Source organism: Schistocerca serialis, chromosome 7 (assembly GCF_023864345.2).
Source record: "Schistocerca serialis cubense isolate TAMUIC-IGC-003099 chromosome 7, iqSchSeri2.2, whole genome shotgun sequence".
Lineage (NCBI taxonomy): Eukaryota > Metazoa > Arthropoda > Insecta > Orthoptera > Acrididae > Schistocerca > Schistocerca serialis.
The window spans coordinates 322,658,724-322,683,421 of record NC_064644.1 but is presented as its reverse complement, the minus strand read 5'-3'; the positions used below and the strand labels follow the sequence as shown (position 1 = coordinate 322,683,421).

Below are 24,698 nucleotides of genomic sequence, written 5' to 3'. Positions count from 1 at the left end.
GCATGGCATATCTCCTGATATTGTGTCAGATTTCTTTCTCCCAGCATAGTGCAGCAACTCAACATGGCAGGGACTCAACAAGGTTGGAAGTCCTTGCATAAATATTAAGCCACACTGCCTCTACAGCCATCCATAATTGTGAAAGTGTTGCTGGTACAGAATTTTGTGCCTGAACTGACCTCTCAGTTATGTCCCATACGTGTTTGATGGGATTCATGTGAGGCAATCTGAGTGGTCAAAACATTTACTTAAATTGTCCAGAATGTTCTTAAAACTAATCACGAACAATTGTGGCCCGGTGATAATTCCATCATTGTTAGGGAACATGAAGTTCATGAATGGCTGCAAATGGTCTTCAAGTACCTGAACATAAACATTTACAGTTAATGATCAGTTCAGTTGGACCACAAGACCCAGTCCATTCCAGGTAAATACACCTCACACCATTATGGAGCAACCACCAGCTTGCAGTGTCTCGTTCACAACTTGGGTCCTTGGCTTCGTGGTGTCTGCACCACACTTCAACCCTACCATCAGCTCTTACCATCTGAAATCAGGACTCACCTGGCCAGGCCACGGCTGTCAAGCATCCGACCGATATGATCGTGAGCTCAGGAGAGGTGCTGCAGGCAATGTAGTGCTATTAGCAAAGGCCCATTAATGCCAAATTTTGCCTCACTGTCCTAATGGATACATTCATCATACATTCCACATTGACTCTGGTGGTTACCTCATGCAGTTTCTTTGTCTGGTAACACTGACCACTCTACGCAAACGCTACTGTGTTCAGTCATTAAGTGAAGGCTGTCAGCCACTGCATTGTTTGCAGTGAGAGGTTGTGCCTGAAATTTGTTATTCTCAGTACACTCTTGATACTGTGGGTCTCAGAATACTGAATTCCCTTATGATTTCTTAAATGGAATATCCCATGTGTCTAGCTCCAACTAACATTCTGCATTCAAAGTATGTTAATTCCTGCCGTGCAGCCATGCTCAGTTGGAATCCATTTCACATGAATCACCTGAGTACAAATGACAAATCTGCCAATGCAGTGTCCTTTTACACCATGTGTACATGATTCTACCATCACTAGTAGATGTGCATACCACTATCCTATGACTTTTGTCACCTCATTGCATGTAGTCAAACTACAAGAGCAAGTTGAAAAGTTATCAGTTAAGTAGTGAATGACTGTGGCTTTTTGGGCAGAAAAATCTATTTACTTTTGGAATATAGTCCTAGTTTATATTTTTGCACTTTACTGTGTGAAGGGACAAATGGTTAAGGAAGGCACTACACTCGGCAGAATTCCCATCGAGGCAGCCATAAAGTTTTCTGTGAACTCAAAATGCTTTTCGGCCAAAATTGTACTTAGTTTCAGAAATAGAGTGCAATCAGCAAGTGATCTGGTGAATACAGTGGTTATTCTAAAAATGTATACTTTAATTTACTCACTTTTCCAATTGCAACACATCTAAGGTGACAAGTGAATTGTCAAGATGAAGGATTTTTATCCATTGTTGTACACTGCAGGACTTACTTAATTTTTCTTGTAATGAGTGCCACCCTCATTTCTCTGATTGCTGATATTTTCTCTGGTATCAGCTGTTTCATAAACTCTTAATTGCAAATGCTTCAGTGCCACACAGTACACTTTCTCAGTGTTTGATCTGTGCTTCTATTTTTAGTGTGTCCTTCATGTGGAGTAGTACAGCCATATCTGATTTTTTTTCTTCCAAATGCTGGGTATGAATAATCTGAGTCCTTGTAAATCCTCACCAGCTTTGGATGAATTCCCACATATGATAAACTACTCAGAACAAATATACATTACTGGGATTTATCCATCTGAATGAAATAGACACAGTCATCTCTTTCGAAAGATATGTGAACAGAACTATTCAGCAAGTGCAGTTGACACTTATTGAGATTATCATGCAGAATGTATGACATTTACCATTGATATCAATGCCAATATTGTGCAAGTCTGGTAACTTTTTAATGTGCTCTAGTATAGTGAAGAATGTTTTATCATTATTTACTACTGGTAAACTGATGTTCTTTTGATCTAAGTCTAATGTTCTCTCCAAACATACTGTATATCATGTAGCTCTTTTACTTAGTCATGCAGAAAGGGAGAAAGATTAGGGTTTAAGTTCCTTCTCTTTGTATGATCCAATGTTTATAATTAATTACACACTGTCACTAATTTGCAATAATACATTTTTTCTACATTTTGAAATATGACTAAGTGTATATAGCTCTAATAATATTCACGTTGTTGTGTGAGTTGAAATATCATGATATTTACATGTCACATTTTTCTTATTGTGTGCTTTTCCCCTCCCATTTCACTACACTGCATGTACAACGAGTTCAGACTTTGCTCTCATACCACAAAATCACTTACATTTATTCAGTGCTTTCAGGACTTTATTTTGTGTTTAACAGTCTTTCTTCTGTAGCTACACCAACGGCATATTTTCCAAATCTGCATGTTACGTCTTTTCAGTGAGCATGGCTCATTATTTATATACATATGTGTTTATTTAATTTAATACCTTGTAATGAAACATTTATATTAAAGCTTGCATGTTCATAAGCGCTGATGCATGGCTTTATTTACTGATGCTTGCAGAAAACGCATCTGAATTTAGCAAGAATGATGACACTGAAATTCCTGCTTGGCCTTCCACTGCAACTGAACACATGCTGCCACCTCTTGTGAATCTGCCTATTGAAATTCAACAAAAATCTGCATCTCTCCCTCCTGGATTAGCTCTCACTCCCGGAGAACATGTGAACAAACTGCCTCGAAGCCGGTCAAATGCTGCATACAGACAGACTGAAGCATCTTCAAGCAGCCGCTACAAACGAGCAGCATCTGCTTCAGAACTTGAAATGAATATGTCGAGTATAATTGCCCTAGAAGCTCTCACAAAATCAAGGGAAATGTTTGGCGTTGTTGGGGAAGAGGATGAAGATGAGAAAGCAGACATTGCAGAAGATAAGGATGAAAATAAAGAAAAAGATGAAAAGAAAGAGGAAACAACCTTTTTCGGACGGCTCTTGTCGAGACGTAGTGGGAAAAAGAAAAAGGAAAAATCAGATGATGTAGACAGCAATCTTGGTGATAACTTAAACAAACAGATTTCAGCTCCACCACTCATACCAAAGCGAATAAATGAAGGTGGGCAATATGCCAATGACTTTTTCACTGATTTTACTTCCCATGCGTCATCTAGGCATCATAATACCAAATTACAGCCACGAAGTTCTGCTGCCTCACGTCAGAGAGTAGAGCCAATTAATTTACCACCAAGTCCTGAAATAGAAAAAAGAGGAAAAGTTCTTGAAGTCCCTGAAGTTACTTCCATTCCTCCAAATGATTATGGCTCAGATATTTTAGTGACTGACAAAAATGATAACGTAAGTGTAGCAGAAAAAGTAGTTCCAGATGTGATGCATGGAAATCTCTCTGTTTCTCCTCCAAAACATGTGTGGACATCACATAGTGCAGGAGGTAGCAAAGAACTTAATTCCACTTCATTGCAGCATATAAATGCAGATAAAAGATCTGAAAGTCAAGATTCTCTCTCCAATGAAAATGAATACAAATCTTCCTTCAGAATTGGTGAAGCACTACCTCATGAGCAACCACTTCCTAGTGCGTATGATGAAACTGATGAAAGAGAATGCAGTTCCTTGGTGAACACAGTTGAGAAACCAAGCTCTCCAAAATTTCCAGTCAAAAAGTCTCAGAGCTTTAGAACTGATATAGATTTTTCACAGAAAACTCACAAAAAACCAGCATCAAATACAAGCAATACATTAAGTAACATTGTTAAAGAAAGCCAAGATCTGAGCTTTCAGGAAGATGTAAGAGAAGTAGAAGAGACAACAATATCTTACAAAAGCACAATTTCAGCAACAATATCTGCTGATGAAACAAACATTATGACAATCAGTAGTGAAAGACCACTGAGTACAAAACCAATGGAAAAAGAATTATTGTTTTACGATGAAACCGCTACCAATGAGAAGACAAACCTGTTTGCAAACAATGTTTATGTATCAACAACAAGCGTTCTAAAAGAAAAGACAATTGAAAATATATTCACAAGTGTTTCATCTCCTGAAGTTCCTCTAGCTAAGGAAAATGTAGGATCTCTTGAAAAGGCTGCCTCTTCAGAAAGTATCAGTACTGATCATTATTCCAAAACTTCGTCTGTGCTAGACTCTAAACCAGCAAAAACATCCTCAGGTAGTGAAAATGATACCAACTACACTCAACATGTAGTGTTGCCACCTGGCACTGATGGTATCACTATCACACAAACATTCACAAAACATGAAGAAACTAAAACAGACTTAAAAGGGAATGGTTCACATTTCATGCAGCAGCATAACATGGATATCTATAAAGGTGAAAATACAATGGAGGAAGTTGTAAAAGCTGACCTTTCAGTAGACACTCAGCCTTCTATAGCAGCAATAAATGATGCAACTCAACAGCCTAACGAGCTGGTGATAACTGCACAAGAATCAACAAAAACTGAGTCGAATTTACCTGAAATGCTAAGTGGACAAGAAAGTACCGCAAAGAGTTTTGATAATGCCAGGAAAAGTGCTGATTTACCAAAAACATCCCCTGGATTATCTCAGCAGGAAAAAGATTTACTTGCACACAATTTTACTCCCCGACCACAACCAACAAAACGTGAACCTCGGCTTGCTACTGCATCAGAACACGTTCCTGAATTTCTCAGAATCCAGCTGAATCGTGTTGATAGTCAGCCTGCAGTGAATGTAATTTTTGATACTGATAAACCTGATCCACAAAGAAGTCGTTTGAAAAGTATTGATGAGAAGTTAGGTATAAAGACTGAACAGACAGATGAAGCTGATGAACAAGCAAAAAGGACATCACTCATTTCTGAGACATCCCAGGAAACAAATGGAACAACATCTTCCATTAAGCAGAAGCTCTTTAGAGAAGAACAGTTCAAAGCAGTTAAGGATGGTGCTGATGGTAGAAATGTAACTGGAAAACCTGTTGGCCACACATCGGATGGCATACAGAAGATATGTGAACCTGCTTCTACATTTGAAGAAATAGCAAAGCCAGAAGCAGGAATAAACAATCCTGTGAAAACAAAGAGAAGTATATCATTAACAGCAACTCCAAGTCAACAGAATAGAAATTACTCAGTTGTTTCAATATCATCTGAAATGCAAACAGCACGCCACCCATCAAAGTTTGCTTTTAAGAAACAATCGTCTAGTTTTGATTCTCCAGATTCTCACATCCCTTTGAATGATAATATCCTAAATGAATCTGAAGATATGAAGACCACAAATAAGTGTGAAGGGTCCATAAGTACAAAAGATTTTGGTACACAAGATGTAGTAATTCGTAAAAAATCTGTGCAAAGGGACCCCATCCTCAGAAAGGAGGAAGACTGTTTTCCTCCTGTTGAAAGGTTTTCATCAGGACGTGAGTCAGTCTGTTCTGAGGCAAGCTCTACAGATAATAGCCACAGGAGCTCAAAATCAAAAGAAACTTTTGGATCAGAGTCAGGCAGTGTATTTGAGAATAGTATGAACGAAGTAGTTCTACGTAAAAAGTCAGTGACAAAAGAGATAGGCCTTAAAAATGAGGAAGAACCTGAGTTACTCAAAGTATTTGCTAGAAGATCTCTTAAACTGAAAGATAGTGATATTGAAGTTCTTAGTCAACAAAGTCTCTCATCAAAGAACCGGGAAAACCAAGCCGTCTCTGACACTCAGGCAACAAAATCAAGAGATAGTGACAAAGAAAATGAATGTGGAGATTCACCTAAAGAAGAGAGGAAAAAGTTGCCTGTTAAGGAACCACTTGTTGAGTCAAAACACCACACAGACATAGTCCCTGAACCACCTATTAAAGTAGCTGCCCCCGTGAATAATACCCGACACAGCAGCCCAGCAAATTTTAAGTATCAAAGAAGTATAAGTGGAAGCAGCACTGCAAGCAATGAGAACACAAACATAAACGAGAACATTTTATCACCCTATAAAAAGGATAACATGAGCCCCGAAAAACGCATTAGAAATAGAACTGTTCCTGAATCACAGCGCACAGATAGTTGCTTCATTTCTTCAGAAAGAACTCCACACAGAGCTTGGGCAAACATATACAAAGAGAAAGAAATGCACATTGTAAGCACTGAGAGCAAAACAGCAGCAGAGAGACTGAATACTCAGACTGAAAATGAGACTAATGCTTCAGAGGTTGAAGAAAGCAGCATTCCAAGATTCAAGCGCATACAGCAGAGGCGAGAGGAATGGGAGCAACGAGCACAGCTGGCCTCAAAGAGGAATCTGCCTTAGGTGCTAAAACCGGTAAGTGCAATCAAAAATTTAAAAAAAGTATAGATGCTAGAAATTACACATTTCATATCAGTTACTTGTACAGCTGAAAGTTCTAAAGTAACCGACAAGTATGAAATTTTAAGCCTACAACCTTACATTTTTATTTCGGAACTGACTTACTTACAACTGATTCTATGCTTAATAAGCTTTTGAACTTGCTTGCTGAAGTGTAATTAACAACATGTTTCATTTTATACTATGCAGTCAAACAGAACTCAACAACATATATTGTTTTACAGCAGACATTTTGTATTTGTGTTTACAAAACTTTAAGCTAAAAATTACAGACAAAAATTGAAAACACAAATAAATAAATGGAGCTTATATTTGACTAACAGACTGCTAAATAAACACTTCCTTTTGAGTTTGATGAAGTGTAATAAGTAATGAGTATGCATTTCACCATATAGTGGAGATGCTGTCACTGATAGGCACAACAAAAAGGCTGCCACAAAATAAGCTTTTGGCCAACAAGGCCAATGTTCAAAATAGACCCCCTCCTCACACACACACACACACACACACACACACACAAAAGCATTCTAGTTAGAAAGGCTGTGGATAGAAGGTGTTCTTTGCTTGTGTGAATGTCTGTGTTTCTTTCTTTTCAGAAGAAGGCCTTCACTGAAAGCTCGTATGTAACTGTCTTTTTGATGATCCAGCCTGTAACTCAATGTATTGTCTTTATGGTGAGAGGAGTCTGTCCATTCTATAGTATTTCTGGTATTCCAAACTGGATTTCCCATTGTTTGACTTCTTGACTATAGGTAGTTGCAACAAAGTTGAGAAGAAGGCCTGTGACCATTATGTAAACTCTGAGCACATCGTATGTCTATGGTTTATTGGGTCACTAAACTCAACAGATCACTAGTTGTAAAAAATTATATTTGTGGACATGTTTTGAGCATAGCCCACCATCAGCAAATCTCCCAAATGAAACACCATTTCCTGAAAGTATAAGCGCAATATATCCATGCCACTAAGAGTAAAAGTATTCAAAAACATTCACAATTAAGTCAGATAACATATAGAAAGCTTTAACACATAGTGCAGTGTCACATAATTACAATCACAACACTGGAGTTCAGCTAATGGCAGGCTACTGTTTCAAAGAGTAATTATCAATACATGCCACCCAGTGGCATCACTTTATGTTTGTAGTGGCTTTAAAAATATACACTAAAAGTAAGCAGACAAATTAATACAAAACCAATATCAGAAATAACGTAAAGATAATTGGAGCAATCATCTATAAGAAAAGTAAAACAGTAGTTCCCAGTGAAATCTGCAAGGGTTTATTCCACAAGTTTAACAATAACAATGCATATGTTATTACAATAGATAAAGCTCTTCTGGATGTGGTCTGGACCCAGTGTGGTGCTGTGGTTAGGGCATGGCTGGCACTTGGTAATGCTCGGCGGGGCGCAGCAGGCACCTGGTAACTGACACTGCAATGAGTGTGGTGTGGTGGTATCCATTGAGACTTGCAGCATCAGTAGCACAATGAGCCAGCTGCTACTGCAGCATGCATTGGCAGCTGCTGGCAAAGCAGCACTGAATCAGCAGTGACCTCCTGGGATGCGGTGAGCCCTACAGGCCACTGAGGGCAATTTTACTCTCGCTGATAGTGGAGTCAGCTCTGACTAGCGGGCTGCAGTGGCTGATGTAATTGCCCAGTGTGAGAACCTCTGCTTGTTTGTGGCTTCAACACAGCCATTGAAGGTAGGCAGACTGATATGTGCATAATCATATGACTATGATCACAGCACTGCTATTGATAGTGTGCACACATACATCTGTAGCCACGCGACTGCAGATGAGGGACATGTTTCTGTGATCATCATGCTGCTATCAGCAGCAAGTGTACAACTTAGCAGGGAACTGGTGCCTCCACACTGCTGTCAGCAGTGAGTGTACAGCTAGCAGGGAACTGGTGCCTCTGACGAAGAAATGCCTTCAGCCAGCCACCAGATAAACAGCAGCATGGAGGGGTAATTTTAGTGGTTGTAGTGACTCAGGTAAGGACTAGCTATAATACTCCTCCAAGCTTAGGAGGAGATAGTGGGGCGATCTCAACTGAAAAGAAATGACAGAGAGGGGGAAATGGAACCCCAGAGATCCTGAGTGGAGGGTCCACAAGGAACACCATAAGGAAGAGCGACTGCAAGGGCATTGACAGCCATTAGAACTGAAGGCTTGATGGTAGCTCCCAGGATGCACGGTGTGCAGAAAAACATGCAAAGGAGAGCCAGGAAGGAGGCCCAAAGTGTCAGTGAAGATGTCACCAGGTGTGCCACAGGCATAGGATGATGACATGTGCAAATGATAGGAAGATGCACCACTGAAAAGAAAGACAGACAATGCACAGGCACCCAGAGAAAGGCTTGGGCTTGAAACATGCTGAAACATGCCAAAGATGACACAGAAAGCACAGAAGAACACTAGAAGGACTAACAGGTGTCCCGCAACAGTGGGAAACTGTGATGGTGTCATCGGCGGCTAATGGGAGGAGAGACCCAACCACCAGCAGCTGCTGGATACATGGCAGGGCTGGCCAGGCACCTGCAGCTGGTGGGAGTCATGAGCTTGATCATCGACAGCCAGTGGAGATGCAGAAGGATGAGCAGGGTGTTGGCCCAGATGTTGGGAACACTGGAACAAGCACATCACCACCTTATGCTCCCACGCATGGTAGCAAGAGCACAGACATTGGCAGCCACTGGCAAGGCAGTGCTTGATCAGCAGTGACCACCAAGGGTGTGGCAACACCAACAGGCCAGTGAGAGTGATGTTGCTCTGGTCTCTGCTGCATTGGCGGCAGCTGGAAGATAGTGCTCGGCCAGTGAGACTGCCTGGGACGATATCGACGGAGTGTGCTGGCATAGAGCTGAAACATTAGTAAGTGTCAGGGACCAAAGGGAGTGATGGGTCACCCAAGGCAGCCCCCAAGAATGTGGCAATACTGATGGACAGGTGAGACGGATGATGAGACTCTTACTGGTGGGCTGCAAGAGCCCGGCGTAATTGCCGAGACTGGAAGAATCATCTGCCTGCTGGTGGCCTCAGCACAGCCTATAAAGGAAAGTGAACTGATTCACCAGTAATCACGTGACTTTGGTTGCAGTGCCACTATGGACAGTGCATGTGCAGTAGCCATGTGATCACAGGTGAAGAAAATAGTTCCGTAATCACCAACCCACTGTCAGTGGTGCACTTGCAGCTTAATGGGAAATTGCAGCCCAGCCAAAAGACATCCACAGTATCCAAGATAATGTTGGTGATTATAGTGGCCCAGTTAGGGTCCAGCCAAAACAAAAACTATAGTCAAAAGTGTACAGACAAAGTACATAAAAAATCAAGTGATTCATATGAGAGCGGATGGGAAAGGGATGACGGGAGGACAGGGATGAGCATGTTGGGACAGGCTCTAACCAATTGTATCTCTTACAAATGAAAGCCAATAACACTGAAAATTGGCGAATCTAGCATTATAGAAGAATAAATCACCTCAAGGTGTTTAGGAAATGCACGAACACCATAACAAGGAGAGGAAGTGGAGGCATCAGGTATGGGACTAAGTAACTTCATTGATTTGTAGACTGTAATAATTAAATTTATAAAACCACCAAATAATTGTAACTGTCAAATAGTACCTGCATCTAAGTGAATAAGGAGTTTCACTTCATACTTTATACTCTCCCCCACTCCCTCTCCCCCTCTCTCGTTTGTGTGTGTGTGTGTGTGTGTGTGTGTGTGTGTGTGTGTGTGTGTGTGTGTGTGTGTGTTTTACCTTTTTGAATATGCTCTGAATACCTAGATTTCAAATTCCCTTGCACAGTGTGTTCTTACTGCATTTGTGCCTTGAAAATGACAGGGTGTGCACTTGTTGAAATTACAGTGTACACTGAAGACATCACTGGGCTGCGTTCAATTAAATTATATGAACATTTTATATAATTACTATTAAAAACAGTCTTGATCACAATTTATTTTATAAGGTGACCGGTTTCGACCACTGCTGTGGTCATCTTCAGACCTACTAGATGTATACAAAGCACTAATTAGAGGGCTACATGCATTAATGAAAATACATAGAGTTATACGGCTATAAAACGTTGAATTACCATTGAGTGGAAACCCCTTTCTGTTGGAGAATCACAACTGGAGAAACCAGTGCACGTCTTACTTTATATAATGGAGGCTCCACCCACTTCTGACTGCATGATGTCATTATTAACCAATGAGTTATAAGTCGAATTTCAATTTAAAATTTCTTAGTTAAAAGAACATTGTCAAGAATTAGAAATAAATATACATTAAACTTTGCTTATTTAACAGCTATTGTCAATTAAAAAGCGTTAAAAATATTTTAAAATGTAGGAAAATGAACTTCAGTTTGGCAATACATGGGTTGCCCTCTCGTGGCCTGTCAGTGAACCATTTGAAACCACTGGTTGCTATGGTGAAGTTAGACGCCGTTACAAAGATGAAGGAGCAAGCTTTTTCCACTGAAGTTGTTGTAGAGTCGATAGTTGAACTAGTGGTTGCCATGGTGAGGACAAACGCCAATGCAAAGATGTGGCAGCAGGCTTCTTTCCAATGAAGTTGTTGCAAAGTGGAATGGAAAAGACTGTGGCGTCAGACGATGTATTATTGAGCAGCAACTTGTCTTTATTGAAACGAAAAGAGTAAGCTACAATAATCTGTAGCTGATATATATAACTCATGCTGCACAAATACGCTATGAAGTAGTTGACTGTATATATGAAATATTATCTATGAAGTTAGTATGTAGATTACCAGTGCCATTTTTTTTTATAAGGCATTGCTATTCTTCAAGTTACATACCAGTCATATAAGAAAATAAAATTGAAAGAATTTAAAATTATAAAATTATTAAATTATGAGCCATTGTCAATAATAAAATAAAACGATGTGAATTAGCAGTCTAAAAGCATAAAAGCAATAATTCTAAAACAGGTAGTCAATCATAAAATAATGTTTGGTAAAATTCAATTACAATGTAAAGATAAAATTATTTGCTAAAAGTCTTACATAATTAGGAATCACATTATTCATCAGGCATTGTTTGTTAAAAGATATTTTGGTATTAAGTTTCATAATTTTAGTGCGTAACCCTCTAAACTTCTTGTAATCTCCCAATACCTGACTATAAAAATAAATTGTGATCAAGACTGTTTTTAATAGTAATTATTTACAATTTTATTGATCACTGCTGTTCCCATAATGCATTCAAAAGTAATACAATTATTGCCTAGTCAGGTATTGGGAGATTACAAGAAGTTTAGAGGGTTACGCACTAAAATTATGAAACTTAATACCAAAATATCTTTTAACAAACAATGCCTGATGAATAATGTGATTCCTAATTATGTAAAAATTAGTTTTAATACCAGATCAAATATAGAAAAGTTTCTACGACAGAAGAGTAGCATTCTGTGGATCAGATCTGAAATTAGAGATGCATATAAAGAAAAAGATACATTAAATCTTGAAATGTACAATTTACATTTAAAAATTAGCAGTCAGTTGTCACCATTAATATTTTCACAGCTACTTAACTTTACAGATGAGAAAATTAATGCAGTGCGAGAAACTATTTTTAAAAAGCATAATAAAAAAATTGCAGCCCTTGTTAGTCACCAAAATATGTGTTCACAAGATGTTTCACCAAATGTACATCACTTTCATCCAAGAGTAACCAATCTAACCAAAATTTCTTTTACTCCTGCCGAGACAACACTTTTAAACAAAGGCCTAAAATATAATTTAGCTCCACAATTGAGCAATGCAAATATTAAACGTGTGATTGCTGATGTAAAGATTGCTGCAAAACATGCACAATTTAGTAGGTCTGAAATATGTGACATTGCACGTAAAACTAAGAATGTTATTACTAATGAAAAAAATAAAAATAAACATAATAATGAATTAAAACTTGTAAAGCAAATCAACCAAAAGTTAATAGCTAATAAAGCTATTGCAATCAAGGCAGATAAAGGGAATACTCTAGTCATTGTTAGCGAAGAGGATTATGTTTCTAAAACTTTACAATTTTTTAACGCTAATGGAATAACTGAGGTTAATAAAGACCCGACTTCAAGATTTCAAACAAAAATTAGAAAACTGATTGATGATAATGACTCTTTACTTTCACCTAAAGATAAAATAACACTTAAAGTTATGAACCCCACTTTACCTAAGTTGAGATCGCAAATCAAATTACACAAACAAAACTTACCAATTCGTCCAATTGTTAACAATACAAACTGTCCCTCTTATAACTTAAACAAAAAGCTCAATCAAATCTTAAAATCCTTCTATGTGTATGAAGAAAATTATAGTATTAAAAACAGTTTCGAATTAACTAAGTTAATTTATGATGTGGATATTCCAAAAAACGCAAGGTTTGCATCGTTAGACATCACAAATCTTTACACAAATATACCTATTCAAGAGACTATCTCTATTATTAATGATAACTTAACGCATCACAAAATCATGAGCCCCAAAGAAATAGTAGAATTCATTGAACTGTTAAGAATTACTCTAGATTTTAATTATTTCTCATTTAATAATAAAATATACATACAAGAAGATGGACTTGCAATGGGAAATTCCCTGGCTAGCACTATAGCAGATATCTTCGTCAACTATGTTGAAATCCAATTTTTCAAAAATAATCCAGAAATAACAAATAAAATTATATACTACAAAAGATATGTTGACGACACACTGCTATTATATAACGGCTCTAAGGAAGAAATTGATGCTTTCGCTAACAACTTAAATAATTTACATCCAAAACTTGTATTTACAGTAGAACATGAAAGTAAAAATAGTATTAATTTCCTTGACCTCACAATTACAAAACAGAATGGAAGACATAATATTTCTATTTATAGAAAACCCACATCAACCGACGTAATAATAAATGCTACATCATGCCATCCATTAAGATACAAAATGGCATTTTTTAAAACTATGATACATAGGATACTGAGATTACCTCTCCAACATGATGCAATCCAAAAGGAAATTGATACATTAAAACAGATAGCAGTTGCTAACAATTATAATTCCCATCAGGTTTGATCTGTTATATAAAAAATTACAAGAAAAAAATGATGCCGTTATAAATTCCAAGAAGAGATTTACACAAATGACATACATGGGACCTATCTCAGATAAAATAAATAAATTATTTAAGAACACAAGCGTGGCAATAGCATTTAAAACTAATAACCCCCTACAGATGAAACTGAAACACACAATTGGAGACTCAAATAGATACCAAAAGTCAGGTGTTTATAAAATAATATGTAATGACTGTGAGAAACAGTATATTGGCCAAACTGGCCGAAACTTTTTAACACGTTTCAGAGAACATACTACTGGTGCTGCACGTATCAAATCAATATTTGGTCAACATCTTGATGAATACAATCATTCTGAGGGTTGCATTTCTAGGAATTTGAAAATATTACATACTGTGCCAAAAGGACCACTGCTAAATACCTTAGAAGAAATTGAAATTTTTTCACTTCACAAAAGTAATCCATTATCTGTTTTAAACGAACAACTTCAGTTCAAAGACAAACATTTCTTTGAGCTTTTCGATGATCTGCTTTAGAATGTCTACTCTTCTGTATTTGTTAAAAAAAAAAAAGTCTTTCTAATTATTAAGACTTTTAGCAAATAATTTTATCTTTACATTGTAATTGAATTTTACCAAACATTATTTTATGATTGACTACCTGTTTTAGAATTATTGCTTTTATGCTTTTAGACTGCTAATTCACATCGTTTTATTTTATTATTGACAATGGCTCATAATTTAATAATTTTATAATTTTAAATTCTTTCAATTTTATTTTCTTATATGACTGGTATGTAACTTGAAGAATAGCAATGCCTTATAAAAAAAATGGCACTGGTAATCTACATACTAACTTCATAGATAATATTTCATATATACAGTCAACTACTTCATAGCGTATTTGTGCAGCATGAGTTATATATATCAGCTACAGATTATTGTAGCTTACTCTTTTCGTTTCAATAAAGACAAGTTGCTGCTCAATAATACATCGTCTGACGCCACAGTCTTTTCCATTCCACTTTGCAACAACTTCATTGGAAAGAAGCCTGCTGCCACATCTTTGCATTGGCGTTTGTCCTCACCATGGCAACCACTAGTTCAACTATCGACTCTACAACAACTTCAGTGGAAAAAGCTTGCTCCTTCATCTTTGTAACGGCGTCTAACTTCACCATAGCAACCAGTGGTTTCAAATGGTTCACTGACAGGCCACGAGAGGGCAACCCATGTATTGCCAAACTGAAGTTCATTTTCCTACATTTTTAAATATTTTTAACGCTTTTTAATTGACAATAGCTGTTAAATAAGCAAAGTTTAATGTATATTTATTTCTAATTCTTGACAATGTTCTTTTAACTAAGAAATTTTAAATTGTAATTCGACTTATAACTCATTGGTTAATAATGACATCATGCAGTCAGAAGTGGGTGGAGCCTCCATTATATAAAGTAAGACGTGCACTGGTTTCTCCAGTTGTGATTCTCCAACAGAAAGGGGTTTCCACTCAATGGTAATTCAACGTTTTATAGCCGTATAACTCTATGTATTTTCATTAATGCATGTAGCCCTCTAATTAGTGCTTTGTATACATCTAGTAGGTCTGAAGATGACCACAGCAGTGGTCGAAACCGGTCACCTTATAAAATAAATTGTGATCAAGACTGTTTTTAATAGTAATTACTTACAATTTTATTGATCACTGCTGTTCCCATAATGCATTCAAAAGTAAAACATTTTATATGCTAGGAGAAACTCGGGTTTCACAATATGAACCACAATACACAAGAGAGACAAAATATGATATCTCTTTATTCCACCATGTCATTCCTTTGAAAACTCACTAATTTCAGTTTCAATGTTTCCCTGTCTTCCACCAGTTCCCAGATTTAACATGTACTGATTTCTTTGAGATGTGTCCAACACTCCTCAGAATCGTCTGCACTATTCTTTTCTCCAAATCTAACTTTCACACCTCCCTCCAAAATTTTCATTGTTTTGTAAAGATTATACGTGATATGAAGAACCCATATTATGATTTTCACACTGTTGTTATAAGGCTTCAAAAAGGGGAAAAATATTGTTGACTGCACCATGTGGTACTTAGGGGCTCAGTTTCTGCACTGTTTTCAAATAGATGGTATGATGCAGAAGCAACAGCTTTCTTCTGTTCCTGAAAATGAAATGTAGTAGTAAAATGTTGACGCCATTCTAATCGGCATGGTGATAAATAATGACAGGCTCTCTGATGCACTGTGGTATGAAAGCAAAACGGTGGCCTTGTAGAAGTGTCAGGCAAAGGTGGTTGGGGGGGGGGGGGGGGGGGGGGCTGCAAGGTTGGTGACTCTCAGGCCTAAGTCTGCAGGAGCAGCCGTAGCTCCTTTCCCCCAAGCTAGACATCAGTGAATGGTATGTAGAGAATATCAGTGCATGGTAGTGGTCCAGTGGGTGGCTGCCCTTGGCTGGAGCCCATCCTACATGCCTATCCCCTACACCAACACAATTATAGAAGTACTACGTTCTCATGAAATACAAAATTTATTTTGTGACTATTTTGTGTATGAGATTGTGAGAGCTATCAACACAATTATAGAAGTACTACATTCTCATGAAATACAAAATTTATTTTATGGCTATTTTGTGTCTGAGATTGTGAGAGCTATGAATGTATCCAACTTTAGCTCCTTCCTCATGCTGAACAATGTGGTACATTCCCCAAGAATATGGGCCATTGTCCAGGGGCTCATAAACAAATTAGGTTGGAGTCATTTTCATTATGATGAAATGTGTGGGTCTACCTGGTGTGACATCTTTGGGATGTCATTCAAACAACTGTGATTCACTTAACCTGTCTTAATTTGTTAGGGGTGGCTGTAATTTGCTATTCCTCAAGCAATAATTTTAAAATTAAATGCCTTTGTTGTAAGTGTACATCAGCAGCAGCTATTCAAAGATCTAAAAATCTTTTCATGGCTTGTTTGGCCATTTGATCAGCCAGGTGTATGAACGTAAGGAAGAAGCAGCATGGTGAAACTGCTAACTGGTCCTGGATGTCAGATACCAGTATTTAATGTTGGTAACATTTAACAGTGGTTTGTAAGCATCTCATTGAATCACAGCAAAATAGGAAGATCTTTCTCTACTGAGGTGATGCAGGGATTGGGTGATGGCTGAAATTTCAACAGTAAACACACTACATGCATTCAGTATGGATCACTGTTCAGAGCCACCTGTGTGACTGAAAGCAAAGCCAACTCAACTGTTAATTCTTGAACCATAAATGTAGACTTTTTTTGGGTTGGGATAGTATTTGAGAACTGAGCAAAGCAGTCATCAGAAAGTGTTCTCCCTTGACCCCAGAGGCAGGCTAGAAGCATCACAGAATGATTCAGTTACCATGGAGGTACCCTAGGAAGAGTTTTGTGTGCATAAACCAGTGAACGAGGTTATAGGTCATTTCTCAGAGCTTCTATTTTTGTCCAGGCTGGTTTACTTATTCAGTGTTTGGTTCATAAAGAGTGTGTCCTGATAGTGATGAAAAAGAACTTAGTAACATATGTGATTGGGCATCTGATGGATTGTTGGCGAAAAAAAACTTAGTAACATACATGTTTGGGCATCTGGTGGATTGTTATTGCATAATTTACGTGTAACTGATGTCACAAGACTCTTAGTGATGGGGTTCCTGTCTCTTCCAGCAGATTGTTGATAGAGTTCACATGGAAGCTCCAGTTGTCAGTGTCATGCCACTATGGTAGACCAGACTGAGGAAATATTATACTAAAAGAGCAACTTGATCCATACATAACAACCCATAGTGAATTGTAAAAATGTTGCTGAGTCATGTCATCACCTTCCCAATTGGTGCTACTGAGGAACCAGTGTGTATTAAGCTTCATCATATAGTTGGCTTTCAGTTGACATAAATACAGGTGGCAATCATCAGCTTGCTGTCAAGAAGAAAACTCAGGAAACTGTGTTCAATCAGTTCTAGTAATTTGTTGCCCACATAGAGCTCAGGGGCCATAAATGGTCTTTTGATAGAGATAACTGAAGTCCATATTTCTCTACTCAGTTTTGTGCCTTTGGGTTCTGGAGGTGATGCTCAGTAGTGCCTATTGTGCAGCACTGTGCTGGAGGCAAAAGTCGTCCACATATAGTGATGGTAAGACCATCTGGCCCACTGTGGTCATGAACTGCTTTAATACTGATGCCAAACACTGTGACACTCAGAGCAAATACCTGGGATTCTCCATCCTCCTGTTCACATCATCCACTTATATCACTCCAATCTGGACACAAAGCCTAGATAGAGATAGGAAGTTACTTATGAAAATCTGCAGGTGGCCCAAAAACTACATCCATGGAGTGTTGATAGGTTATGATGATGCTAGGCACTATTGTGTGTTTTATGCAGATAAGAGGACACAGCAATTAGGTGGTGGCAATTTACAAAAGTGTCTCGAGCTGTGGAGTCCAAATGTACCAGGGGTTAGTGGTGTATTAGAATGCATGGAAGCCAAATTTGCTATCAGAATAAGACCCCATATGACTTGAGACACCCAAGAATTCACCAGTTTACCATCCTTTCTAATAACTTGAAAAAGTCTGTATGTTATGCTGATTTGTCTTTAACTATGTGAGGAGTGTGTTTCCTTTCCAGGTTTCACAAAAGGACAATATTCCTTTCTTGTCACTTCCCTTGGCATGTATGATTAAAGCTTTTGACTCTTCTTGGATTTCTTGCTGTGTCAGTTCACAGTGAGCCTGTAATGTTTTGGCAGGCCTGTGCTATACACTTCCATCTTTTGTAAAAGTGCCAATACCCATAGCCGGTTGTCTTTGGCCATTGATGGTGGATCACCACATTGGCCCCTCAATAGCAATTTAACCAACACCCAGCCCTAGGTTTATATGGCTTACATATTGTGCTGATGCTCAATGAAATACATGTCTTACTTCTTCCAATGCAGGTTTATGAACTGCACTGAAGGCAAACATCCCTACCACATCTCATGAGGTTTGGCGTCACACTTGATCTAAATGCCTCCTGAACTGTAGTGTTGCAGAATCCATTTGCTGGGCAGACCACAGACATATCATTGAAATTAAACTTATGCTCCTCCATTAAACACTGCTCAGCAAACATGATTCATCTATAACTTTGTATTACATTGCACGTATGTTCAGTACAATGTACAGAATACAGCCCTGTGTCAGTCTGATGTAAAGACTTTCCATATTAGAAAGGAATGTAACAGATCTCAGATCTACGAAGCCCAAGGTTGTATTTTATGATGGTCAAACATTTGTTAGTGTTTGTTGGTGATCAGAAGATGACTTGATTCCTTCTTGTTTAGAGCTTGACCAATTCTTGTGAAGGCTGAGTTAGCATACAGTAAGAATGCAGCTGGCGAAGAGTTCTCGGGCTTCCAGCCGGGTGGCGGTGTCTTCAAACTGCGACGTTTCGACAAGTGACATACTCATCATCTTCTGGCGAAGTGCCGAGACTTTGCGGATGCCGGTCCCTTTATACCTGCGGTGTGCCCCCCACCACCTTGCCGCGGGAGGCATCTTGTCAACCTGCACTGGAAGCAATAAGATGGGAGTGACATGCTGCAGTTCATGTGGTGACAATGGAGAGCAAATGCAAGCTGCTCTCCATGTAAACACAGGGTCAGGTGACAAACTGTTGTGTAGGGTCTGTCATGGGGGTTTGAATTTCAGTCACTCCTGGTGACTATACAAGGAGTTGGATAGCAAAATACTAGCATTTTGCCAGAAGATTGGAAGGAGAGTATATACCTTTGGAAACATTGTTCACCTCAGTGAACTGATGTGGGAAGAAACCCAACATTTTTATTGTACTGACATGTCACAAAAACCTTCATTTGGATAACATTCTTATCTGCCGTGTTGACTTTATTTATCTGGTTCATTTCAACTTTTTGCCTCGCAGCCTAGATAACAAAAGGGAAAAAACTGTGACCTCACAAGATCAAGCTATGTCTCTCAGTTCTAGGATGCATTCTGAACAGTACTGTAGTACTTATTAATGTTGTTTATATCACTTTTGTCTTGGTTTAGTTGCAAATCATAATACTGAAATTGTCCTCTCTTTATTTTACAGAATGTAACCCAAGAAGAAACAAAAGAAATGTTCTCCTCCATTGCTGGAGATGGTAGCAAATTACATGAATATTTTGTTACTCACTTCACAAAGAGTGAAATTGGTTTCATGGAGCAATCACTGCAACTACATAAACCATATTTTGTAATGCTAATGGCGAAGTATTTCAATACTGGAGACGACTGTGTAATTTTACACTTTTGAGATAAAATATTAGCTTGTCACATGAATAGCTTTTCATAACATTTTGTGAAATGAGGTTACATATTTTAGACTTTTTTATGTCCAAAGGTGCATAGTTTCATTGTGGAGTTTTTGTGGTAATGCATTTCAGATGAGACATTTATTTCAAATGACTTATAAATAAATACTACCCTGTGCAAGAAAAATGAAACTATAAAAACAAAGCACGATGGTGAGTATTGGAAGAGAGACTCTGCCACAGCTTAGAGACAGAAAATGTCATGAAGTAGAACTCAGCAACTGAGTTTTTAATAAGTTTGGCTAACTGACCTACATCTCTATCGAAATTCAACTTTTTTTTAACAAGCTGAAGGAATTTGTAACATTAGATATCTGTGTAATGATCTGCTGACCAATAACCACACATTCAGAAGTGATCTTCCAGCAGATATCTTGAAAGTTATTAATGGTGTATTAATGTCTGAAAACTATGCATTTGAATTCACTTTTGAGCTCATTCATGACAATGAAATATATGTTTTTTTTTTTTTTTTTTTTTTCCTCCATCATGTGAATTAGTAAATTACGTAAAGAGAGTATTTCTCCATGTTCTTTCAGTCACAAAATTTGAAAGAGTTTTATTTCATGATTTCTTTTTCTTGAAGCAAGATGCCATACATCAACACTTCTTTCATTTATAATCATTCCACTGTTTGTTCTTTTCCTTGTTTTTGGAAAATGCTTGTAAAATTTAAATTTTCTTTACAGATTCTAGTTTCTGATGTGCTATGCGTCTGATATTATGCTTAAATAATTCCACAGCCATTATACACAGTATGTGTCTTCTGTGTTCTGTTCTTTTGATGAAGCAATTGTCATGTGACAATGGCATCTCACATAACTGTTGAATCATTCTTTTATTTTTTGCAGAATAGATAGAGAGTATACTTCTAGATAAAGTGAATTAAAATTTATGGCATATCATAAATTAATTTTACATACTTTCATTTCTGGACTGTGTTAACTAACGAGTGATATTTTTGTATAAGTGTGTACATATATATTTAATTGTATATAAACACAATTGTATTATATCTCCATAGGTACAGTATACTATTTCCAAATATTTTTGTTGTATTAAGCCATTGTACTTTTTGGTACTATCAGAATTGTGATCTGTGTATGGCAGGTGTATTTTTGTTCAATAAACCATATAGGAGAGTTTCTCTCTTAAATGTATTATGTGCATAAAACAATAAATTAGCTAGCACCTCCACACAAGTGCCTTTCAGGGATGCTCCTGTCTAAGAATGAGTGAAAAGTGCTTTGCATGCATCCAAGAACTATTATTCTGTGCAAGGATGCCAACTGTATGGTTGTCAAAATTAAAATGTAGTTTATTGATTTTCCTAACAGATATCCATATTTATCAAATGACTGAACTGTCACTGTAAATATTTGATTATTACAATATATATTGTGGTATTTGTTAAAAGTATTAAAAGTTTAAATGTGCAAGTAAACTATGTTGTAGCAAGTTCATTTTAGATCATTTAAACAGGAAGGCTGTGTGTGTCTGTGTCTTACTATGTAGTGTTACAAAATATAAATATGTTGCTTTAGAAAAGCACAGAGCGTATTTTTATGAAAGGAAGTCATGCCTACAGCTTAATTGCTATCAATGAGAAAAGATGAATCATGATGTAATGTACCTTCTCAAAACCTATATGTACATCATCCACATTATTTACGCTTTGTACATGCTGAAAATTGGAAATGATTTTGTTAACAAAGCAACATTAAACATTTAAATATATATATATATTTCATCCACAAGGTTATATTTCATCTCTCACCAATAACCATATCCTGAGATAATATACATTTCTTACGAATAATGCTCCTGCAGAAGCCAGCATCATAACAGAGAGTAAAATATAATTAAGATGACTTGTGTCTCCTGCACTACCGCTTGGTGTGTAGACAATGAGTTACTTATTTAAATTTTATAATATCTTGGAACTTCAAATGTATTTGTAAGTCTAAACACACAAACACACACATGTGCACATGCTCATATGCACACGTACACACATCGTACTGCAAGACACAAACAATAGTGGATCCGAAAAGAGCAAAGTTCATTTATCCACATTCAAATAAATAACAAACATCGAAATGGTACAATAAGCAGTAGAATACATTCTGAGAATGGGCACCTACCATGCTGTCCTTATATAGAGAACAATCCCAGCAGACAGTGCAGCAGGTGCCATGCTGTGTGCACAAACTGTAGAGGGCCTCTGGTGGCCAGCCCAAGTAGATGCAGTTGGTGATCAATCTCTTTATTCATCCATTAATAATATACATTGTATGAATGTAGTCAATTACAATATAGTTTCTTATATTTAATTTGTTTAAAAAAACTTGGAATATTTTAAATCGGTATATATAAATAATATTACTTTTCCATATTTAGATGTTCTTCAATGTTATAAAAACTACGTGTTAGTAAAAATTGTTTAAGATCTACTTTGAATTTATGAAATTCTTTAATTTTTTTTATTGTAGAAGGCAATGCGCTAAAAAGTATTTTGGGCTGGTAGCTTACACTTTTTTGGTAGAGTGTGCCTTTGTGGGTGTGTGTGTGAAAATCATCCCTGTTTCTTGTTTCATGGTTATGAACCTGATTATTTAATGTTGAAAATTCCTAGTGAGTTTTCAGAAAGCATACACATTCATAGATGTATAAGCTAGGATGAGTCATTATTTTAAATTCTTTAAATATTTCCCTGCATGACACTCTGCAGCAAACCCCTTTCATTATTCTAATAGCCCTTTTTTGAAGTTTGAAAGCTTGTTTTGCCTTACCTGTATTTCCACAGAAGATCACACCATATCTAAGCAAACTGTTCACATAAGCATAATAGGCACACAGCAATGATTCAGTGTTGCAATACTCCCGAAGCATTCTTACCACATAGCAGCATTAACTCAATTTTTTACTCAAAACTTCTAGATGCTTTTCCCATCTTAAATGCTCATCCATCCATACACCAAGGAATTTTATGTATGGAACTTGTGCAATAACATAGTTCCCTAACTCAGCTTTTATTCTTCTTCTAGCTTTACTTTTAATATTAGTCAAATTCATCAATACCGTTTTATCCTTATTTATGATCAAAGCACTATCGCTAAACCATTTACCTGTCTCATTTATTGTCCTAGAGACACTCTGCTGCAGATTATCCTCAGTGTATCCTTTTATAAAAATGCTAGTGTCATCAGCAAACATAACTGTTTCTGCGACTGTCAGATGATTTGGCAAATCATTTATGTACACTAAGAACAACAGAAGGGCCTAACACAGAACCCTGGAACACTCCACAGCTAGTTTTTTTGAAATCTGAAAGATACTCTTTGCCTTCATGGCATATTTGTACTTTCTGTTGTCTATCAGAGAGATAAGACTTGAACAATTTGAATTCAAGTCCCCGGACCCCATAAAATTCTAGTTTCATAAGCAATAAGTCATGCCTGATTAAATCAAATGCTTTAGATAAATCTAAGAATATCCCACAGCTTAATTCGTTCTTGTCCAAGGCATTTAGAACCATTTTCATGTATTGGAAGACTGTTTCTGTGGATCTGTTCTTTCTAAACTCATTTTGAGCATTAGTCAGTATTTTATTTTTATTCAGGAAGTCAGCTAGCCTTTCATACATTACTCTTTCAATTACTTCAGAGAAACCTGACAAAAATGACACTAGCCTATATTTATGTGTCAGCTGTACTATCCTTTTTGTGAAGTGGCTTTATTGTGGAGAGTTTTAGTTTTGATGGGAACACCCCTGTCCTGAAAGAAGTATTAGTAATGTCAGTTAGGTGAGTATCTATACTGGTAGAGCTATGTTTGATTACCTCTTTTGGAATTCCATCAATACCACAAGACATTTTATTTTTTAGTTTATTAATAGCATTTGTAACTTCAAATTCTGTTACCATTTACAGAAACATTGTCTTTTCACAAGTTGGTGCTTTTACATTTTTTTTGTTTGAATTGCGCAGACTTTTAATTAGGTTTGGTGCTATGTTCACATAATGTTCATTGAATATATTGGCTACCTGTTGAGCACCTTCTACCACTTTGCCCTTACTTTTAATTTTGAAATTTTTGTTCTTGGTTTTACATTTTCCTAAGCTACTGTTTATAACCTTCCAAATCTATTTTGATTTATTGCTTCTCTTATTAACGTATGAATCATTGCTTAGCCTTTTTGCTGCCTGTAAAACTTTCCTATAGACCCTTCTATATTTCCTATAGTATGGTTTTATTGTTTTATTTATTTTAGCATGTTTGCTTAGTTTTCTAAGGGTGGTTGCTGATTTTTTTAATCCCTTGTGTTACCCATGTGTATGTCTTCTCACTGACTTTAATTCTTTTTAACGGGAATGCTACATCTTAGCAATATTTATAGTCAGTGAGAAAACTGTCATACTTTTTGTCTGCATCATCAGTATGTTCTGTGCCCCACTGCACCCTTTTTAGCACACTATTAAATACCCTTATGTTGTTTGCATTAGTAAGTCTTCTTTGTACACATTTTTCAGTGACTGTGCATTTCTTATTGTTCTCATTCCTTATCATCATTTTTAAAGCCATATGGTCAGAAAATCCTGTATCTGTTACTTCAACATTGTACTCCCAGCTTTGTTTGTTGGTAAATATCTGATTAAGTGTTGTTTCAGACCCATCCTCATATCTGGTAATTTTCTGCACTGTGGGCTGCATGTTGTATGTGTTAAACAGATTTAATAATTGTACCTTGTTCTTATTACTTTTGTTAAAAT

The 24,698-nt window shown here is 37.1% G+C and overlaps 1 protein-coding gene across 1 annotated transcript in view; it reads left to right on the top strand.

The window, feature by feature from the left end:
• LOC126413320 (uncharacterized) overlaps window positions 1-20,400 on the top strand; it is a 268,922-nt gene extending 248,522 nt beyond the window's left edge. The window contains exons 7-8 of the mRNA XM_050083220.1: window positions 2,780-6,384; window positions 19,665-20,400. Of these exons, the coding sequence (XP_049939177.1) occupies window positions 2,780-6,372 (3,593 nt within the window). The 3' untranslated portion in view covers window positions 6,373-6,384; window positions 19,665-20,400. The remainder of the gene's footprint in view (window positions 1-2,779; window positions 6,385-19,664) is intronic.
• Window positions 20,401-24,698: the final 4,298 nt, after the last annotated feature.